General features: G+C 44.5%; 1 protein-coding gene across 2 annotated transcripts in view; it reads right to left on the reverse strand.

Moving 5' to 3' along the window:
* Window positions 1–208: 208 nt before the first annotated feature.
* The window catches only part of TMCC3 (transmembrane and coiled-coil domain family 3), a 268,149-nt gene continuing 247,044 nt past the window's right edge, over window positions 209–21,313 (reverse strand). For both annotated transcript variants that reach the window (XM_069490485.1, XM_069490484.1), the window contains exons 2-4: window positions 11,182–12,098; window positions 8,910–9,045; window positions 209–4,715 (exon numbers count right to left, since the gene is read on the reverse strand). In XM_069490485.1, coding sequence (XP_069346586.1) covers window positions 4,413–4,715; window positions 8,910–9,045; window positions 11,182–12,098 — 1,356 coding nt within the window. In that variant the 3' untranslated portion in view covers window positions 209–4,412. The remainder of the gene's footprint in view (window positions 4,716–8,909; window positions 9,046–11,181; window positions 12,099–21,313) is intronic.

Here is a 21,313-nt window from a genome sequence, read left to right on the forward strand (position 1 = left end):
TATGCCTGTGTAGGGGCAGGGGACAGAAGGGAAATCTCTGTACCTTCTGTTCAATTTTGCTGTTAACCTAAAACTGCTGTAAAAAATAAAGTCTATTAAAAATTGATTAAACGTACGCACATTTGCTACTGAGATGGGCTGTGACAAATGTGAAAAGTTAAGAAATCTAACTCTTTATTTAACACCAAAGCAAACATCAAGTGTTTATTTAAAAAAATAATGGCACCCGCTTTGAGTTCATTGATGACATCACCATGGGGTGAAGGTCTACAGAGAGTTTACAATTTTAGGCTGACATGAAACTACGCAGTATCTCACAAAATGGAAATTTTGAAACAAACCTCACAATAAACATTTCCAGTTGCTACTTTCAGAGCCGCTAACTACTACCTAAACATATCTTAGACACAGAGCACGTTTTTGTTGAAACATTCTTTTAGGACAAACACAGCAGACATGCTTTAAATAAATTAAAATTGCAACACATAAATCATTTTTAAAACAATCAAGGTACGTTACTTTCCAGCTTCTTATAAACAGAGGATTGACTTCAGAAAATGATAGGTTAGTTCTGCTTTGTATCTTTTTTTTTTTATATCACTTATCTACTTTTGATGTGAACAGGCCGATCTCATCCTTTTCAGCAATTTATCTTTTTAAATCAACTCCTTCCTTGGTGCATGTGCTAACCTTGAAAACAACGCCAGATAAGCCCTGAATTATAAATGATGCTATTTCTCCCTACCCCCAGCCCACTCCTCAAAATTATAGAAACATGCAAAATAGCTTGTTTAATCACACATGTCCACATTAATAAGGGTATTTAAATGTTTTTCCAAACCAATACAACTATATCTGGATTCCCTACAAAAATGTTCTCAGTCAATGCAAAATAATTTGGTACAATCCAACCAAAAAGAACAAAAGTAATTAGTTGCCCGGGGGAAGCTAGTTCCCTCATTATTATTGAGCACATAATTAAACCTGATATGCCAGAGAAATGGCAAGGCAATAAACCTACATGGTGAGGCAATATTTAAATGAAAACAAGAGTGAAAAAGCAGAGAAGGGCTAAAACCCTTGGAACGCCAACTGACAGAGGAGCAGCCTCACCGGCTGAAATGAAAAGCAGTTTCAGATTTCTGTCTATCAAGAGGTCACAGGGATCGCATGGGCGAAACCACTAACGTTACAACCTAGAAACTTGGCACTGCTCCTACTTTCACTGTCCAAAGCCAGTGAACGAGCGCTTTTGGTTGTTGCTTCATTATGGGTTTGTAATTTTTAGGGGGTGGGGGTGTCGTTCTGGCTTAACCAGACTCAAATATGAGCTGAAATAACCAATTCAAAACCCACTGGAGAGTATTTAATGGTTTTGTGTTTCCTCAACAAACTAGCATTATCCTGCTCATCATGAAAATATGTCACACACAAAAATACAGTGCTAGAATCCAATGTCCAGCATCTTAAATCACTAATGTTCACTGAGTAACCAGGTGTGTTTAACAATCTAACTACTGGTTTTCACTGTTAGGTGTACACAACATGTTTACTACGAATGAAAGGTGCAGAAAAGAGATTAATGTAAGTGTAAATTAAATGTCCAATTTCAGGATATGTCAGAGCTATGTCACTATTTTTCATTGTGATATTTATAAAATTTCATTTAATCTCCTTACACATTGAAGAACACAAGCAGTGGGAGGGTTTATTCCTTAAGAGAATAAACTGCAGAGAATAAAAGTCTCCGTGGAGTGTATCGTCTTGTTAAAAAGTAAAAAGCTTCATGACTTTCAGTAACACTATAAAATAAATATGCCAGGTAGGTTGAGCATATTCCAATAAAAACAAGGTTATTTGACATTTATGGAGAGGCAATGAGAATATGGATTCTTTAAAAGGAATTCATAATCAGATAGGATGATTTTAGACCCTACAGTATTTCAGAATAGAGCCAGTTTCTAGGAGCTTCTGTTAATAGCTCCAGACTGGAAGGGGTGGAACGTGCCGCTCTCCCTGGGGAGAAGACACAGCGATCACAGGTCTGAGAGGCGCCAATCAGAGCAAACTGGCTCGGCGGAGTGTCAGAGTAGTGTGGGGTGGCACGAGAATGGGGCCCGAGTCTTCCTGGATTTTCCCAGAGCCCTTCACCTCGCAGGCCGGCAATCTCGCTCATTCTCTAAACCGACAGCAGCGTCTACACCCACCCCAACTCCGGGACGTGCAGAGATTGGCTCTCAAGGAAGCCCACCCGGGACCCAGCTTGATTTTGGAGTACACCCAGCACCCGGCCCACACAGAGTCTGACGCCCACAGATAAACGCTGGCCATCAAAATACAAAAGCCAAAGGAAGCATCATTCTCTCTCCCTCCCTGCCCTGGACGTGACGGACCAGCGTGTGCATAGACTCGGGAGATCCTGGAAGAGCCCAACCATGGAAAGGGGACACAGTCACGAGATGGGGTGGGACGCGTAACTCCCCCTCTCCCTCAATCCAAAACTACTCTGGTTATATAACCAAAGACTTCCTGAAATGACATTTATTGTTTTGAGAAGTTTGGGTCTGGAAATAGCGAAGACAGTTGAAGAAGTCTGTGAATGTACTAAATCCACTGAATCGTATGCTTAGTAAACTAGAGCCGTACGAGTCTCCCTCACGCTGGACTGGGACTAAATGCTCCACTATTCCATTCTCTCAAACCATGGCACATTCTGTCACATTTATTTTCAGGAGATTTCCCTAAGAAGAGCTGTTTGCAAAATATTGCACTTAATTTAAATCCAGGATATTGGGTATCTTCTGGAAGGAAACGTACACTGACTGGCCTCTTCGTGCCTTCGGTGAATGGCGGAGGTGGTGGGAGGAAGGCCTCACCGACAGTTTCCGCTAGAATCATCTATGTCTTCCTTTTTGTTATGCACACGGAAAAACAGAGGTAAAGGAAACAGGGCTGGGCTGCAGACAGAGACAGTGGCCCCCAAACAGGTGTGCTAACTTCTCATGCTTCCAGCTCAGAAGCACTGTGGCCATCCCGCGACCTCAGAACTTACTTCAGCAACATCCTGAGAGTAGACGGCAACCGTGGCTCAAACGCTGCATTTAATTTATTTTACTCTTGCTGGCCTTTCACAGCCGTAAGACGACCCTCTCAATCTTCATCCAGGTGAACTGCTCCCGCTAATCTAGCCACCATCCAATTAGACCAAACGTTGTATTTCCCTCATGCTTCCGGTGTTCTACACCTCAGTGCACTTCAGCTTTATAAACTAAGATTCTGTGTCCTTCAAGGAAAAAAAAAAAAAGCCCTGCAGCATGAGCATTTGTTTTCGTTTCCTGAGTAAGCTTTGCAATCCCTCACAAATCTGTGACTAAAATGAATCACAAAAAGTGAATCACATCCTCAAAGGGGGTTTATCGCAATTAAGATTTGCCAAAACACAGACCTCCGTGGTGCTCACAGGACTCAAACTAATGAGAAAGCCACAGTTTGTGAGGGATTTGGAAACATTCCTGCATGCTTTGAAGGCAGGGCGTTTGCTAGCCAGTTAAGATGAAATCAGTGTGTGGTTCCCCGGGGATAAGAATGGGAAGGCCCCATTCATAAATTCTTGCGTCTCACCATTTAAAGTGCAACAAAACCCCAAATGCAGATTTTTGTTGGATAAACAGGTGTGTTACAAGATCTCCACGACAGCTGCCTATGGTGGTGCACACAGTCCCAGCTACTCTGGGGGCTGAGGTGGGAGGATCGCTTGAGCCCAGGAGTTGAAGACCAGCCTGGGCAACATAGCAAGACCCCATCTCTACAAAAAGAAATTAAAAAGATGTCCATGCTACAGGGTCACACACAATTGACCACTGTGGACACTGGGCACATAATGGGTCCTATGGTCATCTGTGGACAAGCAGGGTGGATTACACAGGGATTTATTGCACTTCAGGAGGTCACTAGTGTTCAACATGGCCAATGCCTGTGGTTCTTCACTTCCTGAAATCACATATGCTGTTCATAGGACTCAGGGAAAACACAACTGCTAGCAACAGTGATGCTCAATTCTGACAGTGACTTAAGAGAGGGAGACCTCTTTTCTTCTGAGCCACCAATTAAGCCAAGGGCTCAATAAACACGGGTTCCCCAGGCTGGGCTAACCAGGTGGGCAGGAAATCTAGTCTGATTAAGGCAGTGAGCGAGGCGGGAGAGCTCTGAAACAGATTCACATTAACCGAGTACAGGGACCGCGCTGGCGACTGCTACCGAGTTAAGAGAAGTGTCGTTATTTACACCACACAGCCCCAGTTATTCTTGCCCACGTCAGTCGGCACAATCGTTCGTTTTAAAATTTGGTAGTATGCACAGAGTTTCCTTTAAAATAAAAACTTGAAAGAACTTGAAGGCAGGAACCAGTGGCTTCATCTTGGTATTATTATCCTTTCTATGGCACACAGGATATGGTCCCAGTTTTTACAAAATATCGCGAGCAGAGTCACGGCAAAGAAGGTGCCGAGAATGTGGAAGCGGCTCTTCATCATGGGCGAGACGAACTTGGCGATGGTAGACACGCACACCAGGATGACGGTCATGAAGGCCAGGATCACGTTTATGCACTTGCCCAGGAGCACTTTGGCGTTCACGGTGTCTGTCTGCAGGGCTTGCTGCTCCTGCTGGTGGAGCTCCAGCTTGGAGATGCGGGTCTGGCACGACTCCAAGGCTTCCTGTGGGCAAGAGGGAGAGCGAGGATCAAACGCGGTTGAGAGCAGGGGCCGCAGTGAGCGCCTGCTCCGACGTGCACACGAGCCCCGGGTCAGGAAGCCTCATGCAGCTTCAAACCCCACACCGACGACGACAGACAGAGGCGTGAAACAGAATCCCAAGGCTCGTTTTCCCCCGTTATTCATGTGTATATGATCATACAATACCGTAAAAGAGGAATTATGATTAAGCTTTTTGACTTTACCTATTTTTGAAATAAAATGACATAAAATATCAGTGCCTATTGGTGCCACCAGGGACAAACCAGAGAAGGGGTGGGTTTTTTCCGAGACGGCTGACGATCTACCCTCAGCCACAGAGTGTGTGGGGTCTCCGATGGCCGGTCCTCTTGTCCACTGCCCAGAGCCTCTGCGCCTCCATTTAAAGGCTGGCAGAGGAAGATGAGGAAGGAGGCGGGACTGACCGCCGGGCACTCTGCTCTCGCTTGCTCTCTGCACCCCGGGGCACTCAGGGTACCGTCGGAGGCTATCTCCCCTGATCTGTTTACCCCAGGGCTTCAACACTAAGACGCGGCTGACTCTGAGTGCATCTCTAGCTCAGCTGTCTCTTCCGAGATCGACTCATGTGTCCACATGCCTCCCTGACACTTCCATCAGAGCTTCTTAAAAGCACCTGAAACACAACAGGTCCTAATGTGCATTTGTGTACTGCACCTACCCTGCACCTACAGTCGACCCTTTTCTCTGAAAACAGCACTATGCCCCACCCCGTTCCTAATGCGAGAAGGCTGAGGGCGTCCCTCGACACTCTTCTCATCCAGTCCATCCCCAGCTGCCAACGCAGCAGCCGGCATCCACCGCAATCGGTCCATTCCTCCTTCATCCCTCGGTCATCGACCCTGCAATCTAAGTCCTCGGCATCTCCTGTCTGCAATAACCTTACAAGAATGTCCTCACACACTCTTCTGTCCCCACCCATGAATCCATTTTCCCCACAGCAGCCCAAGGGATCTTTTAAAGGTGCATATTTGATGTTACACTTTTTCATAAAACCTTTGAAATCTTTCACGTGGCCCTTCAAGGCCATGCAAGGCCCGGGCACAGCCACCCTCTCCTGATTCACTTAATTCTAGCCCCTGTTGCTCAAAGTGCTCTGGCCAATCTGGCTCTCTCCAAGTCCTGAAAAGAAGCATGTACTCGCCTCAGGGCCTTTGCACATGCAGTATGCTCTGCCTGAAATGTGCTCCTCCCCCACTCCCTCCCCTCTTCACCTGTGGATCTCCTATTCACCTTTCAGGTCTCACCAGATAGTCACGTCTTCTTTGACCCACCAGATTAGGTCAAGTCTCCCTCCAGCTTCCCTTCCCAACCAAGAGACATACACTACATGAGGACAGGGACTAACTAGGTCCATTGTGTTGTCGCAGTTCTCTCCGGCACAGGGCTGGTGCCAGGCATGCAGCAGGTGCTGTGCACTGGCTCAATACTGAGGAGACAGCCTGGTGCCAGTAACAGGAGGTGAGGCTTGAGCAAGAAAACCCCCTTAGGCTCTCGGGCTGAAAGGACCTAACCAGAGGCAATACAATGCACCCCTTTCAGTTCACTCGCCTACCGTCTGACTCGTTTGCCAATATGTGTGTTCAATTAAAATACAGTCATCTTTTCAGGTTTTAAACAAGCATAATAGCTCCAACATTGATTTGCTTTTCTTCTGCTGAATATACTCTGTGGGCCAAAGAACAGGGTTCTCTGTTACTATAGTAACTTTCATTATGCTAGGCTACCAACAAAAAGGATAAAACTTCAGATCTTCACATTCTAAAAAGTGCTGCCTTTCTACGATAACAGGCGTGTACCGAGAAATCACGCACTCTTTTCCGCTACTTGGGCCCAGGGCTTCCTCCATGTTAGGCACGGCACAGAAAAGGTAACAGAACGAGACAAAATATCAACGTTTTAGGCAAATTCATTAATCTTTGATTGTATAGATGAATTACACCTACAAATGGACTGATCTCAGAATTGCCTTAGAACTGCTGCCAAATCTTTTGCCAAAAGAAAAAGCCAAGAGAATTAAGCAAATTGCAAGGAATTTTAGTCACAGCAGCAACACATATTCAGTCCCCCAATTTTTGTACTTCCTTGGGCTCCGTATTTAACTTATTGGGGATCAGGACAGAGGAAGGGATTATCTTTAGACACTTTTGATTGGGAATTCAGGGTTTAAAATAAAACCTCAGTTGTTTAAAACAACAATAAAACCTTTGCATCCCTGTAGGCAACGTCACCCTCACTGACACCACCTACATCAGCCGTCCCCTCGGCATTACTCTGCCTGCAAGAACAACAACAACAAGAGCAAGAAGTAAGGATGAAGTGAGCAGGCCCAACCGCTAACGCCCTGAGGAATACAGTGGCATAAAAAGAATGGCCGGTGTTTATTTTTTGATTGTTTACTGTGTGTCGGGCAAAGCTTTCAGTACTTTGCATGTGTTATCTCATTTAATAATCTTGGCAACTTTTTGAGGTACAGTTCATTCATATTTCCATTTTATAGGTAGGAAACCGAGGCACAGAGAGCTAACTCATCCAGGGTTACACAGAGAGCCAGGATGCTAACCAACGTGACATGAAAGACCCTCCAGTCATTTATACAGACGTCCTCTTTGCACTTCTGAGTAAGAGATTAAGACCAGAAAATGCTGAAATGAATTTTTCAGTTCCCTTTGTGCAGTCCCTCCCTTTATCTGACCTCTTTACCACTAAAATATGTTTCTTTAAAAAGGGAAGAATAAGAACCTAAACTACCCCCTAAAGAAGAAAACCATACATTCAGACACCACCCAGTGACATCCAAGACACGTTCTAAACCAGAATGACCTAAAAACCCAACTGTCCTGTTCACCTGGCAACACTCAACATTTAAATGGTTCATGTTTCTCCAACCAGTCACGGTGAAACCCAGTCCCTAACCCAGAGCAGGGAAAGAAATCCCCCAGCGTCTTCTGTGCCGGTCTCTAGAGGCGACATTTCCCATCAGCTCCGCTGCTCTGGTTCCCAGAATTGCCCAGGGAGGCATCTGGGATCAGCACGGGCTCAGCCCTCGACCCAGAGTGAGACAAAAACTCGAGCAGTGGAAACTGCAGCTCACACCCTGCGGGAGAATCTCTGGGTTTCAGATTTCTCCCCTGTAAAGTGGGGCTCAGGCTGCCGACAGCTTTCACGGTAGGGGTAAAAATAACTCCTGTCCACAAAGAAAATTCATGACAATGAGGCTGAGCACTGCTTGAAGAGTACATTTTTTTTAAGGCAATCAAGAAGCCTGGGGTTGTTTCACTACAGGCTGGTACCATGTTAGGACACACTGGATCGGTCTCTGCTTCCACTGATCCCTCGTCCTTCCTTACACCCACCCACCCCTCCCAGTCCTAGGACATTCATTCACATTCACTCCTCAGGGACGATTTGCCGGACCTTGTTCAGGCCACGCAACCTCTCCGTGCCTCAGTCTCCAGATCTGAGAAGTGGGGATAATAGCAGAACTACCTTAAAGGACTGCTGAGGGGTAACTGGGAGAAATAGAGACCTACACAGTGCTTTGCTGGTGTTGGCACACAGTGTGCACTGAAGTGTCTGAAATTCTTACCAACAAGAAAGTGATCACTTTACAGACGAGCAAACAGGCTCAAGGCTTGCTCAGGGCCACACAGCTGATAAACGGCAGATGTGTCACCACTAAGTGATGGACTGTCCCGCAGTCCACGGCTTGCTGGGCACGTGCCTGAATTTCTGTGGCCTGTAGGGTCTGTGCCCTGTAATCCGGCCCTCGCTCATGCTGTCTTGAGCTGTGTGGCGGCTGAGCTACTCTGGACTCTCCATCTGGGCAGTAAGCTTTCTGAAGGCAGGGTTTGTCTCATTTTTAAATTTTAACAGTTGTGGCGGTGATGGGCTTGGGGTACGTAATAAACACCTGCTAACTGATTCAGGCAGAAAGCAGACAGAACACAGCCTCTTTACTTAGCAATGGCTGTAACATGAACTAGTGGGGCGAGGGGGAGAAAACGTCTGTGCAGAGAAAACATTTTGCCTCACGTGCCAGAAGTCCTCTGGGGCTTAGGGATGATGTCCCTAGTCTGCTAAATGCAAGAACGCCCAGGAAGAGCCGGGGTTTGTGTCTACTCGGGAAGGGAAAGGCACCTGGATGTCCCGCGCCCGCTCGTGGGCCTGGTAGGCCACCTTCTCCTCGATGCTGGCCAGCTCCTGCTTCAGGTTGGCCGTCTCGTGCTGGTGCAGGTCTGTCAGGTCGTGCAGCTGGTCTTCCAGTCGCTCATACCTGCACAAAGAGAGGAGCTGCTCTAAGCGTGACATTTCATAGGTCTTCTAGCAGTACATTCTAGAATGACAGCCTTTCTACCGTACTGTGGCCAGTGCCCTTTGGCTTGACTTCCTCCCCTGGCAGACTGTTTTTCCAAAAGAGTTAAGTCTCGCTGTGGGGAACATGCTTGTGGGTCACACTGACGCCCAGCTCCGGGACGGACTGACTGGCCTCTGCAGTTTTACCTCTCTGTCCTCGCCACTGGGGTCGCATGCAAACCCAGTCTGGCCTCTCTGCCCATGTCAGACTAGCACCTCAGCTGGCTGTGGTGACGACGGGACCGACCTTGTCGGCGGATGCATTTGCCAGGGCCAGTCAGGAGACAGGGTTCTCCAGGATCCTACCAGCCGTTAGGCCCTGCTGGCATCTGTGGTGGCCTCTCTCTCCTCTGCACCCCCACTGCCTAAGGGTTCATGCCAGAGAGCCCATAAGGAAAGAGCCATGCCTTTTAATATCACCTTCTACTCTGGGGCCAACTCCATCACTTCCCAGTGCACACAATCATACTGAATACGGTTTTCGGCTCTTGGAACTTAAACGCCAATAAGAGGATCTGTCTAATATTTGAAACCTTATCATGTCTATTTTGCAATAGGATGTATTGTTTGGAGAAGATGCATTAGCTTGGAATGACTTTGATCAATGCCAGTTTTAGATGTTTATATAGGTCACCTGAGAGAATCTTTTTTAAAAGAGAGACAAAAACACTTAATACAGATTGAACGATTATTTTCAGGCATGACTTCATAGGTGCCAAATGTTGCTGCTGTTGTATAATAAGCCTTTTAAAGGTCTCTTAAGTAACACAGTGAGTGGCTGTATCCAGGGATCACAAACATAACCATAGGACAAAAGAAAACAAAAACTGCCCTAAACTTACGTAAATGGGTATTTGTAACTTGGGACAAAATGTGCACCCAAAAAGTGCTGTATCCCAAACTATATGGATGGAATTAGAGTCAATATTTTCTGGAAAAGCTGTGACTTAAAAAATAGTTCTTGTCTGACAAAAATACCACAGTCAAAGAGGTACATACAAAGTTTTAAAATCTGTTTCATAAACTATAGGCTGAAAAAAGCCACATTCCTAAATTAATACATACATAAAATCATATATCAATTATAAACACTGTATAAGCTAAATCTAAAATTTAAATGTTAAGCCGGGCATGGTGGCCCATTCCTATAATCCCAGCGTTGGGAGGCTAAGGCAGGAGGATCGCTTGAGGCCAGGAGTTTGAGGCTACTATGAGCTGTGATTGCTCCACTGCACTCCAGCCTGGGCAACAGAGCAAGACTCCCTGTCTCTTACAATAAATAAATTAATTAATTGTCACAATATGTAACAGGCATTTCACTATTGTATTTATATTCTTAGAAGTTAACATATTGAGGGAAAATGAGGAAAAATCACCTCATGTTTGGGCATACACACTTTTTATTAATAAGCTATAAGCACATAAAAGCCACCCTACAAAACATCTATGTTTAAAATTAGCTAATATAACCCAGAAGATTTCCATTTATACTTTAATCTTTTTTTAATTTCAATTTCATTTTTTTCTAAAGATGGGGGTCTCACTATGTTGCCCACCAGCTATAACCCACACATTATACAACTTAGAATCATGAAGGATGGATAAGTATCCCTTATCCCAAATGCTTGCGATGGGAAGTGTTTCAAATTTCATTTTTTTTTTCCAGATTTTGGGAATATTTGCATACACATAATGAGATATCTGGGGGATGGGACCCAAGTCTAAACATGAAATTCATTTGTTTCATATACACATAGTATAAAGATAATATTATATTTTCAATAATTTAGTGTACAAAACAAAGTTTGTGTCAAGTACGTATATGTGGAATTTTCCACTTGTGGCATCATGTTGGCACTCAAAAAGTTCCAGATTTTGGAGCATTTTGAATTTCAGATTTTCAGATTAGGGATGCTCAACCTGTATTGATCTTTAAAATGCTTTCTGATCCATATCATATTTATTGAAAACACAACTATTAGCACATGACTTTCAAGCAGTCTCTGCAGTTAGTAACTCATGCTTCTAAAACAAGGCCAACAGAAAACTGAAATACCTGTATCTCTCCTCCTGCAGGGTCTGAGAAATAAAACCGTACTCTCTCTTAAACTGCACCTTCAGCGCCTCGATGTCCTCGGCCAGCTGCGCCTGGGTGTCTTTGATCTCCCTCAGTTCCTCCAGGATCACGGCGAGCTTCCCCTGGCTGTCCAGCGCGCCGGGCCCCCCGGCCCCGAAGGACTGGTTCCCATTGCTTTCGGCCGAGCCTGACGTGCCACTGGAACACTCGTCGTCGCTGCCGTACTTGGGTTTGTTCACGATGGTGGCGCTGCCCCCGTACGCCCTGGCGCTCGCCTCAGGCCTGAACTCCTCTAAGGAATTTTTCAAGTGTGCTATGTTGTCGGCACTGCCAAACTTATTCCGGATCAAGTTGGCGAACTCCCTGGACTTACTGAACACAAACACGGGGGGAGTGAGGGAGACCCCTGGCATGCCCGATTTACCGCTCTCCATGCTGTGGGGAGCAGTTCGCGACTTCACGTGGGCATCTTTCAGAGAGTGCTGGATGTCCTTCAGCTGGTCTTTGGAAATGTCCTTTGAGCTTCTGGGGGCTCCATTCTGTTCGAGCTCTCTGAGCTTTCTATGATACTGCTCTAACTTCTTCTGCAGCTGGGCGATGGAGTGAGCCGACTTCTGATTCTTCTTCTCAAAGACTTGCTTGATACGTCCAGCCTGCTGCTTGTCTGCGCTGTTAACCAGCTTCAGATATTCCGCAACATTCCCATCGCGGGACGTTTGCTCAATTTTTATCTGCTCTGTTACCTTTAGAATCTTTTGTTTCAGGCTGTCTGCGGTGAGTTTGACCTTGTGGAAGTCCAAAATGCCATCTGGGACATCGAAGTTGAGGTTGGTGTCTGACCCCCCGCGGCGTATGTTCAGGGGCAGGCTTAAGGTATTCATGTCATGACGTTCTACCTACACGAGAAAGGAGAGAAGCGCGTTAAAATATGAAATCAAAGGGACGATTACTATGACTGAATCTGTGCACACATAACGAACATACTTAAGTTCCAGATTTTCAAATTACAAGTTTCACAGGATGAAACCCCCCTCCTACGCTCTCTGGTTGAATACAGGGCAGCCTGACCCCTTGCAACCATCTACACTAACTAGCTGTCAGAGTCAGATCTCCCAGGGTATCCAATTTTCTGTGTGATGAGATGGCAACTGTCTGCTCCCAGGGTAGAAAACGCAAAACAGAATGAGGTCACCCGTCAGTCCTGGTTTCCCAAAGTGCCCAGGTAACTGGGATGCCAGCAACACCCCGTTCACCGGGAACTTCACCATTATGGGAAATGTATCCAATTCGTAACTCGCTCGTTTAACAGGAGAATTTTTTTAAAAGGAAGAAGGAAGAAAAGGTATTAGCAGATGCATCCATCAATGTAAGAAAATTATTTTCATAATGATATCATTAAACAGATGTGACAGAATAATATGGTGCAAGTTTAATTTTAATAATCCAATTACTAAAATTGGATAATACAACAGTATTTAGATACAGAAACAAACAATCCCAAATCACACATCACAGTGATTTAAAAAAAAAAAAAAGAAAAACAATGATAATAATACTGAGATCACAATAAACAGCTTTTTCACTCAAGGGCCACTTAGGGAAAAGAATTACAAAGTAGCACTGAGCATGCTGGCAAAGGGGCGGCCAGTCTGAGCTCTGACAGGGAAAGGTGAAGAGGACTCTATGGCTACTTCCCATGGGCTGTCCTCCTTGATCTTCACGACCGTGAAGGCAAAGAACATGCTACACCCATAAACAAGCAGAAACCGAGGGTGAAGGAGCCAAGATTTGAATCCAAGTCACCCTGACCGTAATCCTCTTTCCATGTCAGGTCACTCTGCTATTAGTGTCCTCAGGAGAGGAAAAAATGGGTCTTTGTAGAGTTTGAACACGATCTCCAAATAATGATTCATAAGATCTAAACTGAAGCATCTCAATTGTCCAGTGAACACCCCTTTGATTAGAATAATGGAGTCTCAACAGAAATCAAATGGGAGGCAAGACACTATTTAGCACAAGTTACTCTTTTTTTAGGGACTAGGATGCTGACGGGGAAAAATCAGTAAGGAATTGACGGACCTGACCCTGAGTGACCCAGACTCAATAGGAACCATTTCCAACAATTCGTATTGATGCTTTGCCCCCGTTAACCCTACCCAGTGCTTTACTCCAGAGGGAGCCCAATGGCAGAGCCAGACATATCCCAGGGAGGCGAGTCAGGCCTTCTGCAGAGCTGACGCAAGTCTGCTAGCAGTGTCACCTGGCCCCTCTTCTCAGTTTTGCCAGGAATGAGAGACACTGGTTGCTTTACCTGGCAGAAGAGCAACACATAGGAAAGACTGGAAGGAAATAAACACCCAATCACTGTAAGATTAGAAAACAGTCTCTAAGAAAAAGGGAGAAAGGAATTGTGACTTCACCTGGTCAAGAGGGAGAGAGGAGCATAGGGAATGAAGAAGACATACAATAACCTGCACGTCCTAGACGGACGACGACAGGAAGTTCAAGGACTCGATGGCCCTGGGGCTTATTAGTGAAGCCAAACAGGAACGGGTTCAAACTACAGCAGCAAAGAGTGCACTAAACTTAGAAAATGTTTTGGGCAGACAGGGCAATTAATGGTAACTGTACAATCACTGAGGCTGGAAACTTGATTTTACTGGAGATATCATATTTGATCATGCCCCTCTCCTTCTTAGAAACTTTCTTTGGCTTCCTAAGGCCACCCCAATGAAACAGTACAACCTGGCCACTGTTAAGGCCCTAGCTTCCCTTTCAGGCCTCATCCTGCACCTGAAGAATACCATTTATCTTCAGTGAACCTACAATCCTGAATTCCCCAAATCTACATGAATTTTCTACAGATTTCCTCGTACATATGATATTCACAATCCCTGCCACCCATCCATTTCTACTTATAAATATCTTACATATTCTTCAAAATCCATTTCAAATGCCCCTTCTTCCATGAAGCTTCTCCTGGTCCCGATGGAATGCTGCCTCTCCCTTCTGTGATACTTCCTGTTGCTGTGTGCTTATCTTGTGGCACTATTGGACTCCTCCTTTTATCACACACCCATGTACCTTAACCCCCATGGACTCATGCTCCTTCAAGGGAGAGATGATGTCATAGCTGTACTCAACTTAAAGTGCTAGTACCACCCTTGTTCACAGGAGGCTGCCAATAACTGTTTGTTTGCTGAACTAAGATGACATCATTCTTTATTTAAAGTCTACACGGAAATCCTTTATTTAGGTCATTAAATATGAAATGTCCGATTTTGAATCAAAAGTATAGTTTATTATATCTCAAACAAGTAGCAGTACAATTAATCAAAGTATGCGCCTAAACTATAGATACAGTTTTGTCATCTTAACAGTAGCTTGTTTATGCCGGCAGTGAAGAAGCCTAGAGAGCAAGTGGTGATGAAATCACGAAAGGCGTTTTCCACAGCTTGTTGAATTGAATGTTTTTCCTTGCAAGAAGTGGTCCAAAGCCTGGAGGAAGTGGTAGTCAGTTGCTGCAAGGTCTGGTGAATATGGTGGATGACAGCGAGTTTCTAAGCTCAGCTTCTGCAGTTTAAGCACGGTTGTTTGTACGACATGTGGTCGAGTATTGTCTTGCAAGAGGATTGGCCTGTCTCTATTGACCAATCTCTGCTGCTTAAGCACAAGCATCCTCATCATTTCATCCAATTGGGTGCAGCAGACATCCCCTGTAATTGACTGACCATGTTTCATGAAGCTGTAGTGGATAATACCAGCGCTGGACCACCACAGACATCATTGGCTTTTTTTGATGAATATTTGGTTTTGGACAGTGTTTCGGCACTTCATCTTTATCCAACTGTTGTACCAAATGGTTGTGATTGTCAAAATGAATACATGTTTCATCACATGTAACAATACAGTATAGAAATTGTTCACCTTGGCCGGGCGCGGTGGCTCACGCCTGTAATCCTAGCACTCTGGGAGGCCGAGGCGGGTGGATCGCTCGAGGTCAGGAGTTCGAGACCAGCCTGAGCAAGAGTGAGACCCCGTCTCTACTAAAAATAGAAAGAAATTATCTGGCCAACTAAAATATATATATACAAAAAATTAGCCGGGCATGGTGGCGCATGCCTGTAGTCCCAGCTACTCAGGAGGCTGAGGCAGGAGGATCGCTTAAGCCCAGGAGTTTGAGGTTGCTGTGAGCTAGTCTGACGCCATGGCACTCTAGCCTGGGCAACAGAGCGAGACTCTGTCTCAAAAAAAAAAAAAAAAAAAGAAATGGTTCACCTTTATGTCTGGACAGCAAAGAATGGCAAGCTTTGAGACAATTTCTCTTCTGATGCTCATTTAATTCATGTGGAACCCATCTATCCAGCTTCTTTACCTTGCCAATTTGTTTCAAATGGTCCAGTATGTTGGAATAGTAACACCAAACCTTGCTGCTGATTCACGTATAGGTTGGGATGGATTTGCTTCCACTACAGCTTTCAGCTCATCATTATCCACCTTGGTCTCAGGTCGCCCACGTGGCTCATATTCAAGATTAAAATCACCAAAACGGAACTTCTCAAACCACTGACATACTGTGTGCGTTCATTAGCCACATCCTTCCCCAACACTTTGTTGATATTTCAAGCTGTCTGTGGTGTATTGGTTCCACGATGGAACTCATATTGAAACATAACACGAATTTTTTACTTATCCATGGTTTCACAAAAATTGCTCTAAAAACATTTGAAAGATCATCACAACCAAAATATGCATTTGAAAGACAGAATATACCTTCATAACAAACATAAAACTAGAAGTGTCAAAGTGCAATGTGAGAGATACCGACTATCAAACTTAGGACTTATGGAAATCGGACATTTCATACTTAATAACCTGAATAAAATACATTTCAACTGAATCAAAACATGACCTCGGAAGTTCTGCCCATAGAGCTCTGACAATTCCAGGTGGAGATAGTTTCCCAATACCTACCTAGATAATAAATCCTGCACCATTTTAAACTGATTAAATTAAATATTTTTCTGAGTATCAATGTGCATAGATAATAAACCCTGTACCATCTTAAACTGATTGAATTAAATATTTTTCTGGGTATCAATGTGCATAGATAATAAACCCTGCACCATTTTAAACTGATTGAATTAAATATTTTTCCGGGTATCGATGTGCATAGATAATAAACCCTGTACCATTTAAAACTGATTGAATTAAATATTTTTCGGAGTAGCAGTGTGCAACAAGGTACACAAATGCAAATACGAACTTTTAAACTTTAACTGAAATATAATTTACACTCAGAAAAGAGCACATTTAGTAAGTATAAAACTCAAGGAATTTTTACAAACTGAATGCATTGTGTAACCAGAGGCCAAAGAAACAGAAGCCACCCTTCTGTCCCCTCCAATCACAACTACATCACCCCCACCTCCAGGGGTAACCACAGTCCTGATGTATGTTTTGCCTCTTGTATACACATACTCTTCTTGTCATTTTTCGCTCAACATTGTTTGTGACTTTCCTAAGAACTTATTTTTGCCCTCCTGGAGCTCACAAATAAAATCAGATCAAGTTACAAAAAAAAACCTGCTCGGCATTCTCTATTGAGAAGTCTGCTACAATGTCTGAAGATAGAAAAGTTTTGACACTTCACCAAACTGAGCGGTAAGTCAGCACATGCTCTTGCTTTAATTCTCAACCGGCCGTCTCACTCTAGTCTCAACGCAGCAAGCCTCGCTCTCTCCCAGCCTGCGGGTGCCGGTGCCGGACAGCCCTGAACCCACAGGAGTGTTTACGCACAGACGGCAGACTGACTTTCGGCAGACTGACTTTCGACTCACTTTAAAGTTGTAACAATGCCTGGCATGTCCTCAAGAGTCCAGGTTGGGGTAAGCGACAGCATTTAAAGCCCCAATCAATCAATCTTACTGCTTGTCAGCAAATCTCAGTTAAAAATGTTTGACGAGGGTAGAAAGTTGGAACTATATTTCTGGGCTGTACCTTTCACCCTTTTATAGCCCTAGCACAGCATAGAAAATTGAGCCAGCTGTACATATCATTGTTAGATGCCCATAAATTCCCTGAACACAAACTGAAATTATGGGCATGTGCTAGAAAGAAAGCTGCAGGAGTCCTCCATCCTTCCTTTAATCTGAACTTGGCTCTGTCCCTGCACAGTACACTCTACAGTGCAGCCTGGCTTCAGGGTCAGGATGTGGGGAGGAGGACAAAGGTTCATGGATCACCTGGAGTCAACGTGCATGCTGAATGTTGGTCCGGCGACTGTGCTCCGATTTGGCACCAATGTTTACTAGCTATGTGTTCTTGGGTAAACTGAGTCACATCTGTGGGCTTCCATTTCCTAATCTATGGTACAAGGAGCTAGAAACCAGACAATTCAGAATACTGTACAATTCCAACAAAGGTAACCCAAGCTATTGTTACTGTGAGACAGTACTGAGCAGAGGCCAAGACCGAGGGCTCTGGAGACAGTCTGCTTTGGTTTCCATCTTGGCACCACTCTTATAAACCGTGTGACCTTGGAAAAGTGACTTAGCCCCTCTGTGCCTCAGTTTCCTTTCCTGAAAATGGAGATAATGATTCTTCAAAGAGTCATTGTGAGGAATAAATGAGATAATGCACGTGAAGTGCTTAAAGACCTCCTGGCACACAGAATGGTTACTGTTACCATCCCAGTTTTGTTTTAAAATGTACCTAAATTCAATTTCATTTTAAAATGTATGTAAAGACTGAAAGGAAAACAAGCTCCAAAGTGTCAACAATGCTTACCTTTGCACCCTGAGGTTGTGAGGAGTCATTCTTTTTATCATTCTTTTGTATTTTCCAATTTTTAAAAAATGAAATGTATGACTGTTTTGGCAGAAAAGATCTCGCTTTTAAAAATAACTGCTAGCCTCTTTTAGTTCTCCCAGAATTACTTGGCTGTTATTACTTTAGATGAAAGGCAGACCACGAGCGTCCTAGTGAAATGCCATTCCTAATTGTGTTTTCCTTCCGGTAGCAGAGACATTTCCACTGTCACCTCAATGTTCTGCAAAAAAGCTGAGGAAAAGCCTAAGTCCTGGACAGACGTCAAAATCTGACCCTGAGTCATCTGTGCAATGAACCAAGCCTCCAGCACAACACCCCAAGTTAGCTCACCTTACTCACCAGGACGCAGGCAAGGCCTCACCAGCACTGTGCGGAACACACTGTTCAGCCTTCAAAAGACGGCTGTCTCCTAGCACACTTCGTATTTACCCCAGAAAGCTCCAGAGGGAAACAAACAAGGAGGGAAGGCTAACCAACGCAGAGATACCCTACCCAAATCCCCATGAAACAGAACTACAAAGGAGAATGGGGGGCTCCTGCGGGCCCCCGAAGGATGTGGATTGAGGCAGGAGTTCTCTGAGGCTCCGGGGGCCATGAAGTGGCCAGAATGTGTGACAGGTGACAAATGCCTGATTAGTCCCACGGCCGGATACAATGAGCCTCTGCTGAAACAAAGGCCGTTTAGGCTCAGACATTGTAAGAAAAGGGCCAGGTCCTTCAAACAGGCTGTTCCTTCCAAGACAACAGGCATTTCAGAGTACAGATTTACACACAGGACAACAGGATCTGCATGTTCAGTATCTAAAGGATTTTACAAGTCTTGGCAGCCTAGGTATCCAAGTCAATACCACTGACATTTTTTACTATTAATCATTTCAGCTGAATTCTACTTCAGCTCTAGAGTCAAGGCTGTTCCTATGACATGCCAGTCAGAATGTGCTAGGCTTTGCCATGGGATCAACGTCAAAATCTCAGTGGCTTTAAAAGAAAGGTTTATTTCTTGTTCATGCTAAAAAGTGTGCCGCAAGTCAGCCGAGGGACCCAGGCTGTGCTGGCGCTTCTACCACCTGGGATGTTGCCAGTGAGTGGTCCACTGGCTCCTAGAGACTTGCCCCGTAGGAGACACACCTGTGGCTTCCTCCACTCATTACACTGGCCCTACCTAACTTCTAGGGGACGGGGAAGGATAATCCTACTGCATGCCCAGGAGAGATGTCACGTTAGTGACATGTCAAGTACCTTATTTAATTGCTAAAAAGTCTCTCAGGTAGTTCTACTATGATTACCATCTTAAAAATGAGAAAACTAGGCACAGAGGAGTAAACTGCCTTAGGGCACACAGCTAGCGAAATGGCAAAGCCAGGACTGAAATCCACGTGGTCTGTCTCCAGAGTCTGCCTCTCTAACATGACTGAGTACTTTTATTACGAGTCAGGCACTGTGCTCAAGACTTTTTTATGCATTCATATATTCTCCACACCTCTTTTTAGGAGAAAACCAAAACTTATAAAGAGCATACATGTTTCTTGAAGCCTGTGGATAATACATAGCTTAATTGGGGCTCAACTCGGGTTTATGAAATATGCAAGACTTTGCAAGATCTGTATAAGCTCGGCCACCGACCTTGTGAGAACCCATTCTGCCATGTCCCCAACGTGGTCATCCAGACTTGTATGGATAATTCGGGTGTGATTAACACTACTCTGTCAGAAAATCCTCCCTGAGGCTGAACTTGAAATTATCATCTCTGTAACTTCCAATCAACAGCCCCGGTGTTGCTTCCCGGAGCCACACCAGTCAGGTTTGCTATCATCTAGAAAATCCATCCTTCTTGATCCATATTCTCAAATACAAACTGTGATTTAGACCAAATAATTTTATGAGGATAAAAAAGCCTACTGCTTTTACTGGAACAATGCCCAAGCATTTACAATCACTAGGAGAAGAGAGAAATGAGAGAGAAGTATTAATAGAAGGTAAAAATAAGAAAAGTAAGATAAAGGACCTATGGAGAAGTAAGCCGTGTTTCTAAGGGCCCCCAAATGAGGAGTTGGTATCTGGACACACGCGGGCAAAGCAAACAGCAGCTAAGCCCTGGATTTGCCTGGAGGGAAGGGAAGGCACCCTTCCCTGTGCTGGGTGACATGGCTGAGAGGAGGTGTGGCTCAGTGTGGCCCTAAAGGGAGTGCCTTGCGTGTTCCACCAGAAGAACAGGGGCATTTCTACTTCTCTGCTACTAATACAAGCGCGACTACTGACCCACCCTTCTTCTTGCTACCTTGTGGTCACTTGACATGCATTCACAAAACGTCCAGGCGGTCAGGGAACGTGGAACCCAGGAAAAATAACCAAGCCACTACGCCCCAGCATCAAACACTTGGTTTTCTTGCTAACGGAGCTAACCTGTACTGGAAAAGTAACTCTGAGGGCTTGATAAGCCTCCTTGTCGGTTACTAGAGACATATGAATACATTCATGTGGACATCTGTACATAATGTTGAAATACCTACATTCACTGGAAGAAGACATTTTCCCCCACTACATTCTGGAAAGGAAAAATCTTAAGGATCTTCACATGGTATTCAAGAGGACATTTTATTAGTAAAGTGTCACAGTAAAATGATTGTTCTAATTTGTTTAGACAAGAAACATTTCCTTTCATAGCTTGAGTCTGACGACAGTACACTCTGAACTTTAAGTAGGTGCACCACGTACAGTACGGGAACTGAGTCAGTGGTTTTACCACAAAGGTCTGATTTCCCCACATACCCAAGACAAAAGCAATTCTGTCACGTCAAAACCTCTACTTCCTGAGTGCAGGTGGAGTAAAATCTTGTTACTCTGCAATTAAGCAACATTTGGACCAGAGGCTGGAATACACATACCTCTGATAGCCCGAGCCTTTCTCCAGACGCTGCAAATTAATAGTGCAGAGGAGATTAGGCAGTGTTTAAGATTCTCAAAAACAAATTCTTCAAGCATCCTCAAGCACTCACAAACACTTGATACTGTAATTAGAAATAATTATCTTCTCATTAAGCCTCTACCGGGCAACACTGATAATCTACTTTGAATTATATGTGCTAGAAAATGCACATTTCTTCAAAATAGCATATAACTCACTTTTGATTAATGCAAACTAATCCCTTACAAAATTAGTCTGACCTGGTACTCAGTCTACGTAAGAATTACATTGAGGGAAAAAAGCCAGATTTAAAAAGATTGTCCCTGGAAGGGTAGAAGGGAAAAGGCTACGGTGCTGACAACCGACCCTTACGCT

Source organism: Eulemur rufifrons, chromosome 16 (assembly GCF_041146395.1).
Source record: "Eulemur rufifrons isolate Redbay chromosome 16, OSU_ERuf_1, whole genome shotgun sequence".
Classification (NCBI taxonomy): Eukaryota; Metazoa; Chordata; class Mammalia; order Primates; family Lemuridae; genus Eulemur; species Eulemur rufifrons.